The sequence below is a fragment of the Ranitomeya variabilis genome, chromosome 2 (assembly GCF_051348905.1).
Source record: "Ranitomeya variabilis isolate aRanVar5 chromosome 2, aRanVar5.hap1, whole genome shotgun sequence".
NCBI lineage: Eukaryota > Metazoa > Chordata > Amphibia > Anura > Dendrobatidae > Ranitomeya > Ranitomeya variabilis.
In genome coordinates, this window is record NC_135233.1 from 921,391,217 (window position 1) to 921,409,089 (window position 17,873).

The 17,873-nt window shown below is 40.9% G+C and overlaps 1 protein-coding gene across 1 annotated transcript in view; it reads left to right on the plus strand.

The window, feature by feature from the left end:
• The window catches only part of SI (sucrase-isomaltase), a 349,991-nt gene that overhangs the window by 33,445 nt on the left and 298,673 nt on the right, over positions 1-17,873 (plus strand). Inside the window, exons 2-4 of the mRNA XM_077290631.1 lie at positions 8,190-8,316; positions 8,754-8,839; positions 16,025-16,142. Of these exons, the coding sequence (XP_077146746.1) occupies positions 8,190-8,316; positions 8,754-8,839; positions 16,025-16,142 (331 nt within the window). The remainder of the gene's footprint in view (positions 1-8,189; positions 8,317-8,753; positions 8,840-16,024; positions 16,143-17,873) is intronic.

A 17,873-nucleotide genomic window follows, 5' to 3' on the forward strand; every position in this document is an offset into this window, starting at 1 on the left:
GAAGGGACAATAAGCCGAGGCTCCTCCTCCGATGACACTACGGAGCGAGAGAGAGCGTCGGTGCAAATGTTCATCTCCGCAAGGAAGAAAATGAAGAGTAAAATGAAACCAGGAGAAGAACAGGGACCATCTAGCCTGGCGAAGAATTCAGCCGCTGGGCCGTCTGTAGATATACCAAGTTCTTGTGGTCAGTGAAAACCTGGAAGGGAAAGGGAGCTCCCTCCAAGAGGTGTCTCCACTCTGAGAAAGCTAACTTCATGGCTAGCAACTCCCTGTCCCCGATGAAATAATTCCTCTCCGCCGGTGTGAAGGTCTTGGAGAAGAAGAAGCAAGGATGATTCCAACCTTGAGCATCCTTTTGGAAAAGGACTGCTCCAGCACCAACGGATGAGGCATCCACCTCCATGATAAATGGCTTATCTACATCGGGGCAATGTAGAATGGGAGCGCTAGCGAAGTGTGACTTAACCAAGTGGAAGGTCTTGGAGACATCCTCTGACCACAATTTGGGATTTGCTCCCTTCTTGGTGAGGGCATCCAAGGGAGCTACCAAAGTTGAGAAGTGTGGGATGAACTGATGATAGTAATTAATGAACCCCATAAAGCGCTGCACCGCTTTAAGTGAATGGGGTTCCTGCCAGTCCATCACAGCCTGAGGCTTGGCAGGATCCATAGGCAAACCCTGGGCAGAGATGATATAACCAAGGAAAGACAAGGACTCCTGCTCAAACACACTTCTCCAACTTGGCGTAGAGGGAGTTTGCCCGTAAGAGGTCGAAGACTTTGCGAACATCTCTCCGATGGGAGTCAATATCTGGAGAGTAGATGAGAATATCATCCAGATAGACTACGACCGAGGTGGTGAGCATATCCCGGAAGATGTCGTTCACAAAGTCTTGGAAAATGGCAGGGGCATTACAGAGCCCAAAGGGCATCACCAGATATTCATAGTGCCCATCCCTGGTGTTAAAAGCCATCTTCCATTCATCCCCCTCACGGATGCGAATCAGGTTGTAAGCACCCCGCAGATCTAATTTTGTAAATACCCTTGCTCCCCGTAGCCTATCAAAAAGCTCAGATATCAGGGGTAATGGGTACTTGTTCTTAATGGTGATGGCGTTAAGACCCCTGTAGTCTATGCATGGACGTAAGTCTCCACTCTTCTGCACAAAGAAGAACCCTGCCCCTGCAGGTGACACTGCCTTCCTAATGAATCCTCTTGCCAGATTCCCTTGGATGTACTGAGACATTGCCTCCGTTTCCGGGAGAGATGACGGATAGATGAATAGATGGATAGACTCGACCCCGTGGAGGATCAGCACCAGGCAAGAGGTCAATAGGATAGTCATAGGGGCGGTGAGGCGGAAGGGTCTCCGCAGCCATTTTAGAGAACACGTCCGCATAGGGCCAATAGTGTTTGGGTACCTCTGTTGTAGCATCCTGAACGCACTCCCTCTGACATCTACCCTCACAGGATTTACTCCATCCCAAAATTCTCCCTGAGAACCACTCTATATGAGGAGAATGATAGCGTACCCATGGTATCCCCAACAGGACCTCATCAATTCCCTCAGGAATGACTAATAGAGAGATAATCTCCTGATGTGATGGAGTCACAGATAGAGTGAAAGGAATGGTTTGGTGGGTAATCTGTGAGGGTAGTGTCGACCCATTTACCACTCGAACGGTTACAGGTTTGGCGGGCATCACCAGGGGTATTGCGTGATGCTGGGCAAAAGCGGATGACATACAATTACCCTCCGCCCCAGAGTCCACGCATAGCTCTACCATAAGAGTGGATGTGCCCATGGTAATTTTCCCCTTGAAGGACAACTTAGAGGCAAACGTCGCCATGTCTAGTGTACCTCCTCCAACTGCCACTAGATGCTGACATTTCCCCAACCACTGAGGACACTTGGAGGCAAGATGTCCTGACTGCCGGCAAACATGACAGACCTTAAGTGCACGAGCGGACTGGGACTTGGATCCCGCACGTGTCACCTCTATGGCCTCATGTGACTCGGATGCCTGGACTGGAGATTCCAAAGGTCTGGCGAAGGTGGGAGCCAGCCGAAACCTCTGCCTACGCTGGGCTCGCTCCAACCTTCGCTCGTGAAAACGAAGTTCTATGTGAGTTGATACAGCTATGAGCTCCTCCAGTGTGGCGGGAATCTCCCTAGTGGCCAAAGCGTCCTTCACATGATCAGCCAGCCCCCTCCAAAATACAGGAATGAGGGTTTTATCTGACCATTCCAACTCAGACGCTAATGTCTGGAAATGGACGGCAAAATGGCTGACCATGGTTGAACCCTGAGTCAAAGCCAGCAGTTGGAGCGCTGTATCATGAGTGACTTGAGGTCCCACAAAGACCTGTTTCAGAGTGTCCAGAAACTGAGGAACACTCCGCACCACATGACTGTTGCGCTCCCACAGCGGCATAGCCCACTCCAAAGCTCTGTCCGACAGGAGGGAGATTATAAATCCCACCTTTGCCCGCTCTGTGGGAAAACGTGCAGCCAGGAGCTCAAGGTGTATACCACACTGGCTCACGAAACCCCTACAGGACTTACTGTCCCCAGAGTATTTCTCCGGCAATGGGAGGTGAGATAAAGTGGGAACAGAGGTGGCAGTTGGTAAAGCTACTGCAGCCACGCTAGCAGCCTGAACAGCTATTACAGTAACATCCACCGTCGAGGTTGCATGCTCAAGAGACGCCAACCGGCCCTCCAGCAGCTGGATGTACCCCTACAATCGCTGTTCATCCGCCATTACTTAGCCAGATCCTGGCGCTAGCATACTGTTAGGGTTGGCAGAATGCACCAAATATATTTATTGATGAGATAGGTGCATTCGCAACCCGGGATCCACCGTGCAGGAAAGAACCTGCTGCTAAGTAAGGTGGTGATGTAAATAAGAATAAACAAACTCTGTTACTTCACAGAGCCCGTAGTAAAGAGAAAGCTGTGCCCTGTTTAGCTCACAGGGAACAAAGCTACTGAGTAGAGCCGACAGTGGTCATGCAGTTCCAACCAAACATGCTGCTCCTCTCCGGTGGAGCCGGAATCTTAATGGCTATTAGCCAGCCCTGAATTCACTCATGAGAAACTCCTCGCCGGAGGTGCCAGCATTCTAGGGGCTTATTTCAGCCAGGTCCCTGCCTGCATACACACAAAAACTCCCCGGAGGTGCCAGCATCCTAGGGGCTTATTTCAGCCGGGTCCCTGACCACACACCTGACCACACTGACGCTGAGCTCGTACATATTTGATACTAGCGCATGGCTGTGCGGTCATGAGAGCCTTATATAGTTGTAGCACCTACAGGACCTTCCAAGAAGGACCAATGGAAGTTGCTGCAGTACCTGAGCATGTGACCCTAGATCTCCACTGAGAGATCTTGCCCTGGACATGCTCAGTGTGTGCAAAGCAGGACTTAGTCCTAGCACCTACAGGACCTTCCAAGAAGGACCAATGGAAGTTGCTGCAGTACCTGAGCATGTGACCCTAGAGATCTCCACTGAGAGATCTTGCCATGGGCATGCTCAGTATGTGGAAAGCAGGACTTAGTCCCAGAAAAGCCTGCTCGCCGCAGAACTGTGCAGGGTACAATAGTAAAGCCTGGAGAGGCAGCAGTAACCCTTTGCACAGTATCCAATTAAGTGAGACACTGGGACCGACGTCTCCGCTGTGCAGGCTCCACAATGCAGAATGGGAGACCGCAGCAGACATGGTTCGAAATTCCCCCTGTGCAGTGGCGGGAACTTGACTCCTAACACTGACTAATATGGATCTCTGGGATATCTGTGTATAACTGACATGTGTTCTGACAAGGCATGTCATGGTTTAATTTGTATATAACCAATACAGGTGGAGACAGATCATGTCTCTTCAAAGTCCCGTGTGACAAGTCTGTTACTGACACATTCCCTCTGTGGGAATGCTGAGAATTACACACATGTTTTGTGAGCCCTGAATGTGTCACAAGGCCCCCACTATTTGGTGACCTGATCATCCAAGATAAGGAAATTATTTTACATATATGTCTATGATACTTTGCTAGTTATACTATTATCGTGGTCTTTTCTACTTCTTTTTTTTTTTTTCATGGTGCGTCCATTGTTAAGTGGTCTCTTTTAAAGCCATGTCTTAAATACTATGATTTTATTAGGTGAATTTTTCTGTGAATATTTTTCAAAAATCTGATTTTTCTAGCTTAATTTTACATCAGAAGGGTATGCTTTATTATTCTATTAAATGAGAATGTTCAATATGGACAATATCTTTTTTAATGTAAGTCAGAGAGCCCTAAGAGAAAGCAGCCTATTCCATCAGAAAAGTTGACATAACTACAGATGAGTGAAAAGATCTGCGAAGGATCGAGTTTAGTTGAATTTTCTGAAATTCATGGTTTAATGCAAATTCAAAAACTTTGAGATTCAATTTGTGGTTCACATGAAAAAACCCTTGGAAGGCACCATTTCCCACACTTGAAGTAACAGAGAACAGACTAATGTATTTTTTGTGGCTGCATGGGCTTCCCCCAATTACCCGCAGTTATGGCATCGAGCAGATTACCATAGCTTGTGCAGTGGTGGTCAATACCCGGGCCATCACAGATCAGAGGTTACCAGTGGAGTTTGTACTACAACGTCATTTCCATCGCCAGAGTTACCAGATAAGTCTCTGTCTCTCTTGTAGAAAGTAAGCCTTTATAGTCAGCTAGGTCCTCTCTACTTCTCTCTTCTGTAGAGTGTGAGCTCCTAGGGTCAACAGGATCATCTCTCCTGTAAAGTGTAAGTTCTAATGGCTAGTAGGGTTATTGCTTTTTCTTCTTCTTTACATGTATTTTCCGAGCAAGTACAAGGTTTTTAGTATTGAGATTCACTCGTTTATTTTCCCCAACTCGTAATTTTGGGGATAATTTGACGAAATTGTCATTCTCAAATTTTTAATGATCTGCTCATCTCTAGACATAACCATTTAGAACACAGTAAGCACCATGTTGGTTTAAATCATAAATAAATTCAGTCTGTGCCACTGATATCAGCTGAATAATAATATGACCACAGTAAAGAAAACATGACAAATACTAATCAGCTGATTGAATGGTGAGAAGGGGTTTTCCTTTTGGGATCATTTTAAGGGTAAGAGCACATGGCATTGCTAATTGTATGGCTGAAAAATCTCCTACCTGGCTTTACCAATGATCAAATTAAGTTAAGTTAATTTGTGCAGCTTTTCTATAAAAGTAAGGTGGGTAGAGTTTTGGATGTGTGGCCAACCACACTATCTCATCTCTTAGAGCTGAGCTTCATCTTTTTCTTTCTTTTTGATTTCTAAATACAAAAAAGAAGTGTTGCGTGAGCAGTGGTGTAGAGTACAAAGCAACAATTTATCACACATATGCAATAGCTGTTAGCTGATATTTGAGCATTAAACTATACAGAAGGGAAAAATTGTTGGAGAGTTAATGATCTTGAAATCATAAATACTCTTTACTGGAGGTGTAACTTAAGACACATTATTAAGTTGTGATACAAAAAGAGCAAAAATGTAGAAAGTCAGAATTTTGGCCCAATTTACTCTGTAAATGTGACCATTTTTCAATTTCGATATTTCAGAGCCTATAATCATGTAGTCCTACCTAAAGAGACAATGTTTTGGGCTTTAATGTTGAAACGTAACTATTATAAATAAGCTATATTGCATATCTTCTCAGCTTATAGTGAAGTTACAGATTAATAAAAGAAATCATACAAAAGAAACTAAAATACACTGAGCTGCAGCTCTGTTTCACATTGCATTGATCTTTTAACAGTTTGGTGATTTATAACATGATGAATTTTTTTATTTTCATCACTACCCTCTAAAATCCGTAACTTTTTATTTTTTCCGCATCGTAGCTATATAAAGGTTGTTTTAAAAAAGAGAGGTTGTGTTTTTCAATGGTATCATTTTGTGCGCATATAACTACTGTAATAGCTAACTTTATTAACTTTTTCTGGGGGATGAAAAATCGCAGCAGTTTTTTAAGGCATTCACATAGCACAGTGCATAAATAACATAACCATATTCTACAGGTAGAAAAAATATATTGATACTAATATTTTTCTATTTTTATTTATATATTTTACAAACTTTTCACAGTAAATTAATAAATGCATTTAAACATGTTTCTGTGCCATTATATTCTAAAAGACAACTTTTTTTAGTTTTAAAATCTTTTTGAAGTACACACAAATTTTGGATTGCTAATTAATTCATGTTTTAAGGCATAATAAGCAAAAATAAACATTTCTTTTACGGAGTTCAAAGAAATTGTTTAAAACATGATAAGTTACAGTTTTGGATGCTAGAAAGAGTGATTCTAAGGTAAGGTATTTTTACTTTTTTACATAATAAGTCAGAAATAGAGGGGAAGTATTCATTGTGTTTATATATAATTTGTATCAATTTATGAGATTTATCTTTATGTTTTTTCACTTTAACATGCCATCCCTCGCAGGCTGACAGACATTCTGTTAAGTCATACTAGGAGTACAAATATGGCAGATTTGTGGCCCACTGTTAGGCTCCTTTAGGATATAGCAATCCATCTGTACACTGAGAGCAGATTTTTGTTGTAAGGGGTCAATGGGTTGATGGAGAGAGTCGAGTCCTGTGATTAGCATTGAAAGTGCATCACATGATAGAATAGATATCTGAGCTTGAACTCATCTATGATCACGGCCATTACAGAATTTGGGATTGTTAACAAATGTAATGCACTGTCCATCCCAGTTTACAACTAACAAAGTAATAAACTATTTATTCCCCAAAAATTAGCTTCTTCCAGATCCCTCGGAAAATAACAAATACGTAAAATCCAACATGCTCATTTTATTTGCTCATTGTCTGATGTCAAAAAACTCCCATACACATTTGATTTTTAGTTTGTCCAACAAAAATTGTTGAACTGTTTGAAAAACTTCTCGATTTAGGAGTATGGGTTAAAAAATTAACAATCTTTGATTATGTTTACAAAGGGCTTACACCACCTGCTTGAATCCAATGCTAGCATGAATTGATGAGCATTGCCATAAAAGAGAAAGAGTTATCAATATTAAGTTTTTGTGTTGTCATAATACATTGAGGCTCTTAAAGGAGTTGTCAACTTCTTAGATATTGATAGGCTATACTTAGAGTAGGTCATCAATATCAGGTTTATGGGATTCCGACAACCAGCAGTCCTAAGAATCATCTGTTTATAGTCCTGACTTCAGCCAGATGTAAGAAGTGTGCAGATCTGGAACAGCTCAATACACTGGGCAGTAGCTGTGCTCAAGTCTGTAGCTCAATCCCTGTGGAAGTGAAAAGGAGAGGAGCTGCAGTACTCAAGAATGTCCACTACACAGTGCACAGAGCTTTGGTGTTACAGCTCAAAACACTGTTTACATCCATCGCAAGGCCTGATATCACCAGATATTTTCTGATATTTATGATCTACCTTAAGGATAGACCATCAATATCCAGGCAATTGTCAACCCCTTTAAATATCCACAAACGTTCAGAGAAGAGCTGCCAGGATAGTGAGCAGACTGCAAAGTATGTCCTACAAGAAATGGTTAAAGGATCTGTGAATGTTTAGCTTGCAAAAAAGAAGGCTAAGAGGAGACTTAATAGATGTCTACAAATATCTGAAGAGATGTCACAGTGTAGAGGGATCACCTTTATTCTCATGGAAACACAAGAAGCAATGGGATGAAACTGAAAGGGAGAAGATACAGATTAGATATTAGAAAAACTTTTTGACAGTGGGAGTCATCAACAAGTGGAACATGCTGCCACGAGAGGTAGTGAGTTCTTCAATGAAAGTCTTCAAACAGATGCTTTACAGACACCTGAGATGGTTTAGTGAATCCTGCACTGCATTGAACAGGGCATTGGGCACGATAACCACTGAGGTCCCTTCCTACTCAAACATTCTATGATTCTATGATTCTAGATTGCAATAGAAATATCTGTATTAATACACACAAAAAATGAAAATAATTATTTTCTATGATGTTGTAGTACCTTTATGCATTCAAATACTTTGAGGATCAAGGACAATTATTAAAAATAATAATATTTAATATATAAAACCTTAATTCAGACTAAAAACCCTATGAGAAAAGTTTTTAATACATTATTTTTCTTTTTCTTTTACAGATGGGGAAGAAAAGGAAATTTAGTTTTTTGGAGATTATTCTAATTGTGCTTTTTATTATGATGACAATAATATCAGTTGCTTTTGTTGCCCTTTTTGCAACAGGACAACCAGGACTCAAATCAGCAGGTAAACCCCCCACTAATTAATTACATGAACAAACCTTAACATCATATAATAATGAAGTGTGATGAGTCTGTCTTCGCTTTTAGCTAATGCAAAACAAGCAGTTACATTGAATATATTTATTTTAACCTATGGCTTCAACTTGTTTGCATAATTATTATTCCCAGATGTAGATTTACATGATAATTTTTAATCATTTTGGTTCCCTCATGGTAAGTTTGTGGTTTAAATAAGGTAGAGAATCTCTCCGTTTCACTTTCTTGATGTGATTAAGTAAATAAATTAGTAGCTCAGAGGATAGATCTCTTATCTCTTGATACACTTTCCTTCATAACTATAACCTTTCTGAAAGTAGATTTCTTTGGAAGCTTAGAAACTTGTAAACTTAAATAAAAAAATGATCTAATGGTTCCTATTTCTTTGAAATGTTTTGCTTTTAGACTCTTCCCCGCCATTTAAAGGTGAATGTCCAGCTACCTCTCATAAAGACAGAATAGAATGTCTTCCAGATCAATTAGCTTCTGAGGTGAGAATACACAACTACCATTTAAGAACTGTTCATATGAAAAGAATAAGTCATAATTCCCAAAAAATTACTTATGTTCTACTCACAATTTTTTCTGGAAGCTATACTTTACTAAAGAGCATCTGCCAATAAAATGTATGTTTTTACCAGTCAGAGATTCTGAGAAAATAATTGATGGAATGGAGTCCATCCTTCTAATATTTCAATGCATACATGTTTTTTTATAGGAAATTTAAACAATATGTTGTTGGCTAGATAAACTTTCATAAACAGAAAATGAGCGCTGCAGAGAAATTAGGCTGACTCAATATGGGCTGGACAAATGGCAACCTATTTGCTTTGTGACAACCATGTTTAATGGAGTTCTGCCTGGGCCAAAACATCCCAATATATTTTTAGGAGAACCTGCACAATAAAATATTGTGGCATCTAAATGTATGTAATAGAGATGAGCAGATCTTTTGAAGTTCAATCCTTCTGGATTTTTCCTACTATTTGATTCATGGGAAATCAATATCGTGCAAAATTCAATTACTTCAATTGCCCTTAAAAGGTGTCTATAACAATCTGAGGTCTCCAAGACTGTATGCTACCTCTTTCAATTTCCTTAAAGATGTTGTCCACTACTTTTACATGGATGATGGATACATGGATGGATGGATACAGTATCTGAACGGCCAGAGTCGACACTCGACACCCTTGCCGATCAGCTGTTATTGGTGGCGTTGGCGACTGCCGGACGGAAGTTATCACTAACCGAGCTGCTATGTCTACTTGAAGTGGCCGTGGGTTGTTACTGCACATACGAATCCTATTTAATTCAATAGGAAGTGGATGTGTAGTACCCTGCGGCAGCAATTACAAGTAGATGGAGCAGTTTGGTAACTGAGTACTTTCTGCCAGCAGCCGCCAACCACTGATAACAGCTGATCGGCAGGATGCCATTTGTCGGACCCAGGCCATTCAAACATTGATGACCAATCCTGAGGATAGGTCACCAATGTAAAGGTAGACGAAACCTCTTTAATGCAAACATAACCTTAGTAATTTCAAAGCGACCACAACTTATATGGCTATAGGTAAACAGTAGAGATGATCAAATCTTTAGAAATTCAAATTTTATCAAAAAAATATATTTGCGAATAAATTAGCTGAAAATTAAAGGTCCTCCAATTGCAATGAAAATATATGTACACTCTGAGGTCTCCAAGGACTGTATCCAGTCACATTTAACCTCTTTCATGCAAACACAGCTATAGAAATGTATTCAATTAGGAGTAGAAATGCAGCACTCACTCGTATCCATTGAATAAAAGTCCCTTAGGCTACTTTCACAATATTAGGGCTAGCGGAACGCACCAAATAATTAGAAAGATAGTATAAGGTGCGCTCGAAGCCCGGGGTCCACCTTGCAGAGTTGGAACCTGCTGCTGCGTAATGACAGACTATTTGGCGGTACAATGTGGAAACACACACGGGTTAGCTTCACCCTGTATGAAGGAAGCAAACCCTTTTGCATCACAGGGCCACGGTACCGCACAAAGAGCGCAAGCAAGGAGTCACAGAACTCTATCCCAAGACTCAGGATTAGAGTTCCTCTAAACCTCTTGCGCTCGACACTGCTACTGGGGTGTCAAAGTATAACAGAAATAATAATTTTAATGCACAAGAGTGCGTGCAGTGCCGCTCTGGTGGATGCCACTAACCACCCAGACTTGGGTCAGGAAAGCACTCTAATAGCACACGTCGCCACACTGGCGGTCACTGCAATAAGACGATGTATCATGTGTTAAGTACTGATAGCTCTGTCAGGCGCTAGATAGCAAATATCCACCATACATGAGCAGTCAAACACTAGAGAGGGGATGATTAATGAGCGACTTTCACACATCAACACACACACACGTTTTCAAGTATACACTACCGGGCGGCCATGCAAACCTTTTATAGCAGCAGTGCTACAGGACCTTCCAGATGGTCCATTAGGAGCCACAAGAGGACCTGAGCATGTGACCCCCAACCTCCAATGGGAGGTCGACCTGTGGGCATGCTCAGTATGGGAAAAGCAGGACTTAGTCCCAGAAAGACCTGCTTGCTGCTGATCAGTGCTGGCTACAAAGGCAGAGCCTGGAAGGGCAGCAGTAACCAGTTGCACTGTATCAGCCTGAGCCAGATGCTGGCACCGACGTCTCCACTGAGCAGGCTCCACTGAGGCTGGAGAAGAATGGGAGACTGCAGCGGAGATGGTTCGAGATTCCCCCTGTGCAGAGGTGGGAACTCCACACTTAACACGTCAGGCACAATCCGGCAAGTTTTGAAAAAAACGGATACGTTTTTTTCTCATAGAGTTGTATTAGTGCCGAATGGCACCTGATGGCCACATGTTTCATCCGTTTTTTGCCAGATCCGTCTAAAAAAAATTTTCCGGCGGCCGGAGAAAACGTTCATAGTAACATTTTTTTCTGTCCGGCGAAAAAACGCCAAGCGATGGTTCCAGCGATAAACTGATCAAACTGACATGTGAAATTATAAATCCGGCCTACGAATCCGGTTTTCTCCATACAATCATGCAAAATTTCTGCTGTGGAGTCTCTCTCTCTTTCTCTCTCTCTCTCTCCTTTTCCCTGGAACAGGAAGTCCAAACTCTATATCCAAGTTCATAAAAAAAAAAAAAATGGATCCAGCAAAGAAACGGATCCGTTTTTTTACAATTTTGATGGATCCTGTCTGACGGCAAAAACCTGATGTGTTAAAGTAGCCTTATTGTATACACATGGACATCATTATTTGTGGCAGGCAGGTAGAAACAGGGGTTGCAGCACTGGAAAAGAGAAACAACTGACTACTTTGGTGCCTCTTTGTTCTTACACAGCCCTAGTAATGTCTTAGTAATCTCACCATAAAATGGATGTTAACTCTATAGTACCACAATGCACTGATGGACAACATGAATAGAAAACTTGCACCTGCAACAAGTCGCTGCATTTGTACAGCATGTGCGGATGCAAAATTTGACCTTACCTTATGAGGTAAACTGTCGTAGATAAATGTCTGGATTTTGAGGAATTTTTGGAGGGATCCATAAAAAACAATTATTCTCTTTTTCACAAATAGTATTGTATAAGAAATCAAAGCACAAAGTACAGTCACTTCTAACAAGCAAGCACACCTTATTTGACTGACACTAATTTCAGATTTTTTTTCTGAAAAAAAAATTGGTTGCTTCTTTTTAATACATTAAGAACATAGAAAAAGAAAATGTAACTGTAATTGAAATGATGCAGGACAAATACCAGCTAAACCATATCACTGAACTATTACAATGAGTCTGGCACTGCTTCTGATACCTCTTCTATATCTCTCTTCCTCTATAAGCTGAATCTGTATTATCATTAGCAGACTATTACAATCATCTTCTTCAGTGTTGCAGCTGCACAACAGATTATTGTCTGGAATATTTGTCCAATGTTTCAGGGCTTTCACTTCCTTTCTCTCTTGCTGAGCTGTGAGATCTGATCACCTCTCACTATCCTGAATGACCCTAATGTGCCACTGCATTCCCTGCCCCCGCTTTTATGCAGCCTATGGCAGTCCTTCAAAATGGGTTGTGTCATACCCTGTGATGTAATAGCTGAAAAGCATTATGGGAAGTTCATGCAGTCATGCCAGTCATGACACTTCTACAATTTGTAAAATAGAAATCGACTTTGTCTTAGTGATTTGTACAAAGATAATTACTAATTGTTCAAATTTACCAAGATCTTCAAATTTAATAAAATTCAACATGAAATTGATTTGCATCAAATCGATTCACTCATCTTTAATATACTGCATACATTTTGTATTCTCCAAAATATTTATTTCTGTAACATTTGATTAAAACCCAATTCCACTCCAATAAATCCACCGATCTCTAATTTTCACCATAGCATTCATCACGATAGCTTTTTCATGTAAATACTTCCTTTCTGGCAATATATATATATATATATATATATATATATATATATATATATATATATATATATATATATATATATATATGTACAGTGGGGCAAAAAAGTATTTAGTCAGTCAGCAATAGTGCAAGTTCCACCACTTAAAAAGATGAGAGGCGTCTGTAATTTACATCATAGGTAGACCTCAACTATGGGAGACAAACTGAGACAAAAAAATCCAGAAAATCACATTGTCTGTTTTTTTATCATTTTATTTGCATATTATGGTGGAAAATAAGTATTTGGTCAGAAACAAAATTTCATCTCAATACTTTGTAATATATCCTTTGTTAGCAATGACAGAGGTCAAACGTTTTCTGTAAGTCTTCACAAGGTTGCCACACACTGTTGTTGGTATGTTGGCCCATTCCTCCATGCAGATCTCCTCTAGAGCAGTGATGTTTTTGGCTTTTCGCTTGGCAACACGGACTTTCAACTCCCTCCAAAGGTTTTCTATAGGGTTGAGATCTGGAGACTGGCTAGGCCACTCCAGGACCTTGAAATGCTTCTTACGAAGCCACTCCTTCGTTGCCTTGGCGGTGTGCTTTGGATCATTGTCATGTTGAAAGACCCATCTGTTGTGTATCCGCTTTTTAGGCTCCCCTGGTGGTTGCTGGTGGTACTGGTGACTTGTTTGCCTTTGCTGCTTCTGTTCACCTGCTTCCATCAGTGTTTGGGAGTTTCCTATTTAGCCTTGCTCTCCAGTCATTTCCTTGCTGGTCATCATTGTAACCAGAGCCTTCGGTTGCATGTTCCTGCTACTAGTCTGCTGATCAGCTAAGTGGACTTTGTCCTTTTGTTTTGTATCTTTTGTCCAGTTTGCAGTTTTTGTAATTCTCTGTAGCTGGAAGCTCTTGCGGGCTGAAATTGCCACTCCTGTGTCATGAGTTGACACAGGAGTCTTAAAGTAATTTCAGGATGGTTTTTGAAAGGGTTTTCAGTTGACCGTGAAGTCCTCTTTTGTATCCTTCTGCTATCTAGTAAGTGGACCTCTCTTTGCTAAATCTACTTTCATACTGTGTATGTTTTTTCCTCTTAATTCACCGTTATTACATGTGGGGGGCTGCTATCATCTTTTATGGTATTTCCCTAGAGGTAAGCCAGGTCTGTTTCTTCCTCTACCAGGTGTAGTTAGTCCTCCGGCTGGCGCGTGGCATCTAGGAAGTCGTAGGTATGCTCCCTGGCCACTATTAGTTGTGTGGTAGATTTAGCTCACGGTCAACTTGAGTTTCCATCACCCGAGAGCTCGTTCGTTATTTATATGTTTCTTACGTTCCCTTGCCATTGGGAACCATGACACCCATCCACGTTCAATGCCCTTGCTGATGGAAGGAGGTTTGCACTCAAAATCTCACGATACATGGCCCCATTCATTCTTTCATGTACCCGGATCAGTCGTCCTGGCCCCTTTGCAGAGAAACAGCCCCAAAGCATGATGTTTCCACCACCATGCTTTACAGTAGGTATGGTGTTTGATGGATGCAACTCAGTATTCTTTTTCCTCCAAACACGACAAGTTGTGTTTATACCAAACAGTTCCAGTTTGGTTTCATCAGACCATAGGACATTCTCCCAAAACTCCTCTGGATCATCCAAATGCTCTCTAGCAAACTTCAGATGGGCCCGGACATGTACTGGCTTAAGCAGTGGGACACATCTGGCACTGCAGGATCTGAGTCCATGGTGGCGTAGTGTGTTACTTATGGTGGCCTTGTTACATTGGTCCCAGCTCTCTGCAATTCATTCACTAGGTCCCCCCACGTGGTTCTGGGATTTTTGCTCACCGTTCTTGTGATCATTCTGACCCCACGGGGTGGGATTTTGCGTGGAGCCCCAGATCGAGGGAGATTACCAGTGGTCTTGAATGTCTTCCATTTTCTAATAATTGCTCTAATTATTGCTCCCACTGTTGATTTCTTCACAAAAATTTAAAATAACCAATAAATTTAATTAAACTGCACAATTGTGTTCCACTTGTTGTTGATTCTTCACCAAAAAATTATATTTGGTATCTATATGTTTGAAGCATGATATGTGAGAAAAGGTTGAAAAGTTCCAGGGAGCCGAATACTTTTGCAAGGCACTGTATATGACCCACCAGCATACATATTGGTATAGTACGGTACAGGAATAAAACGGGGTCTTACTTGTAGTATCCTGAAGTGTCGGTGCTGTGTCCTTTCTGCATAGCAGTACGTGAGCAAGGGGAGCAAATGTGGTTTGCCGGTACTGAGTCCAAAATGCAAGGGGCAGCGGCTACTTAGAGAGAGCTGATGAGTGTGGATCCACTACTCACTGACCTACACTGTAACTCGATTCCTCCATATATCTAACTGTGGGGTTTCAAGCCGTGGGTGGCAGCTAAGGTCCGGGGAACATCCTCCCTTAGTGGAAATACACCTCCACACTCACCAGAAGTCCCGGCCGATGGACCCACCGTGCAGTAGCGGTGTTTGGAGGTTTCATGGTCTGGGTGATGTCACCTAGAGCCGGGAACTGCAAACAAAGGAATGGGAGCTGAATGGGGACAATCGCCAACATGTTTCAAAGGTGCTCGGACCTTCTTCGTCAGGGCTTTATTCCTGTATTGTACTATACCAATATGTATGCTTGTGGGTCATATATTGTTATGTATCTGAACCCTTCATACATATGCTCCAAATGGTGAGTTATAACAACAGTGTTAATTTGTAACAGTACTTAACCCATTGAGCACTAAGGGCAATATATTAATGTCCTGTAGATACCTCTGTATCAACAGGTATTATCTCTCTCATTAGATAACATTTTCTTCCTTTTTTCCAGTAGCTTTAGCATGGTGACCTTTTTATCGTTTGATCTTTTTCTATTGATTGGCAAAATTGTGCACAGTAGCTGTCTAGGCACCAGCAGCTTCAGCTTACATCTATCATATATAGGTGCGCCGGTGTGTCTAGCTATTAATTATTTTCATAAAAGACTAGCTGGACCGCAACATATTGATGGTATTGCCTTAAAAATAAAACAAACAAACCAATAAATATTTGAAGCACAAACCTTGTTTTACATATACTGTACTGTATATAAATCATGCATTTAGAGGATTGGTTAGATTTTAGGAACAGATATAAGGTACATAGTGCGGATACTTGTCATTCTATGATTTAACTATGCAATCGATACTCATTCTTTGACTTTGTCATAATAGGTTGCATGCACACAACGAGGTTGCTGCTGGAGCCCTTACAATGAGACCTCTGTCCCTTGGTGTTACTTTTCAAAAACACACGGATATGACGTTGTTGCTACTAAGGAAACAAAATCAGGTATTTTTTTTTTATTTATATGAACAAAACCCCTGGAATCTTATGAATATTCTTACAAAAACTCCATCACAAAACTTGACATGGAACTGAGATTACTGAACCTGAGAAAAATTCAATGGATTAACAATTCCACAAAATATTGCTATATGCTACAGTACTATACCAGTACTATAATAAAGTTACAATGAATATATGCTGAAGTCTAATAATGACATTTGTTAGCCTCTCAGCAGCGTTTAAACCCTCTTTCAGCTGATATTTAAAGGAAACCTGTCACATCCTTTTTTTTTAATTCAAACTACTCCATCTGGCCACTATCAACAGTAAAGAAAACAATTTCTTTTACTATGGTATTATAAAATGTTGCCGTAAACCATTTATGATGTAAATAAAACTCTTCCCGGGGTTTGTACAAATTGAGAAATTGGCACTTAGTACTCATCTAGATGTTCTAGGCATATTAATAGTGTGATATTCAGGAATCAGGGGGAAATCTGTCATTAGGCTCCACCCCCCTCAATCCATCTATATGGGCATGCATGTCATAGGAAGCTGAATAAAATAACTTCATATCTGCTATTTGATGTCATATTCCAGAGAAATCCATGCATTTTAATATGTAAATGAACTGTTCAGGACTAAGGGCCGGACACTGACCTGAGCTTATTATAAATGAAAGGCCAAGTTACCAGTGTGAGACATGTAACTAACACAGAACAGAGCTGAACGTTGTCTCATTACAACAATGTTAGTATCTGCAGTTCTCTCAGCTCTGCTGTATTGTAACAATATTGCAATCCTGTCTGCCTGTGAGACGGAAGCTGAAGCTGAGAAGAATCTGCAGATGTGTCAGGTATAATCACACACAGCTCTGCAGTGAGATCAGGAGAGCAGAGAGCGGCCATTGCACATCAAACTGGTAAAGCTTCAGCTTCCATGTCACAGGCAAACAGGATTCCAGATCAGTGTTTGGCCCATAGTCCTGAACAGCTCAATTACATGAAAAAATGCGGATATCTCTGGAATAAGACGGCAGATCGCAGATATCAAGGTTTTATTTTGTTTAGCTTCCTATGACCTAAATGTCCTAATAGACAGCTTAGGATAACCAATCCTACGGGCAGATGCCCTTTAAATCCTGCATCTATCTAGTTAATAGTCAATATCACTGCTGTTAATTAGCCATCCATTTTTCTTTCAATTGTAAAATATACGGTATAACGCGTACTGGATCCAGTGAGCAAGAAATGGATCTATTACAAATGAAAGAAAAACAGATGGATGATTAACTGATCAGTTTTCCATAAACTTCAATGTTAAAAAATCCAATGCAGCAGAGATCAGTTATTTAAAAAAGAGACTAAAATGTTGTGTCTGAACAACTTTTTTGCCATCGGATTCCTGCTGGATCCATTTGAACTGATCACTACTGGACATGTGAACATAGCCTTAGTAGTATTAGGCTGGAGTCTTGCTTTTGGTTTATTTAAGAGTGGCGCATTTTTTACCCCTTCCTTTTTCTCTTCATTCATTTTCCTCTTAGTTTTGGCTAACAAATACTGCTCCAAAATTTAGGACAAAAAACAAACAAACGTGTCAATCCTGCCTCGCGATTCTTGAGGAAATTTATCCCTGTTTAGAAACACATCGCCCAATTTATCAAATCTTTTTCTGCCGGAATTGTAGAGTAAAAGCTTTGAGAAGTTGCAAAATGTTGTGCAACGCGAGACT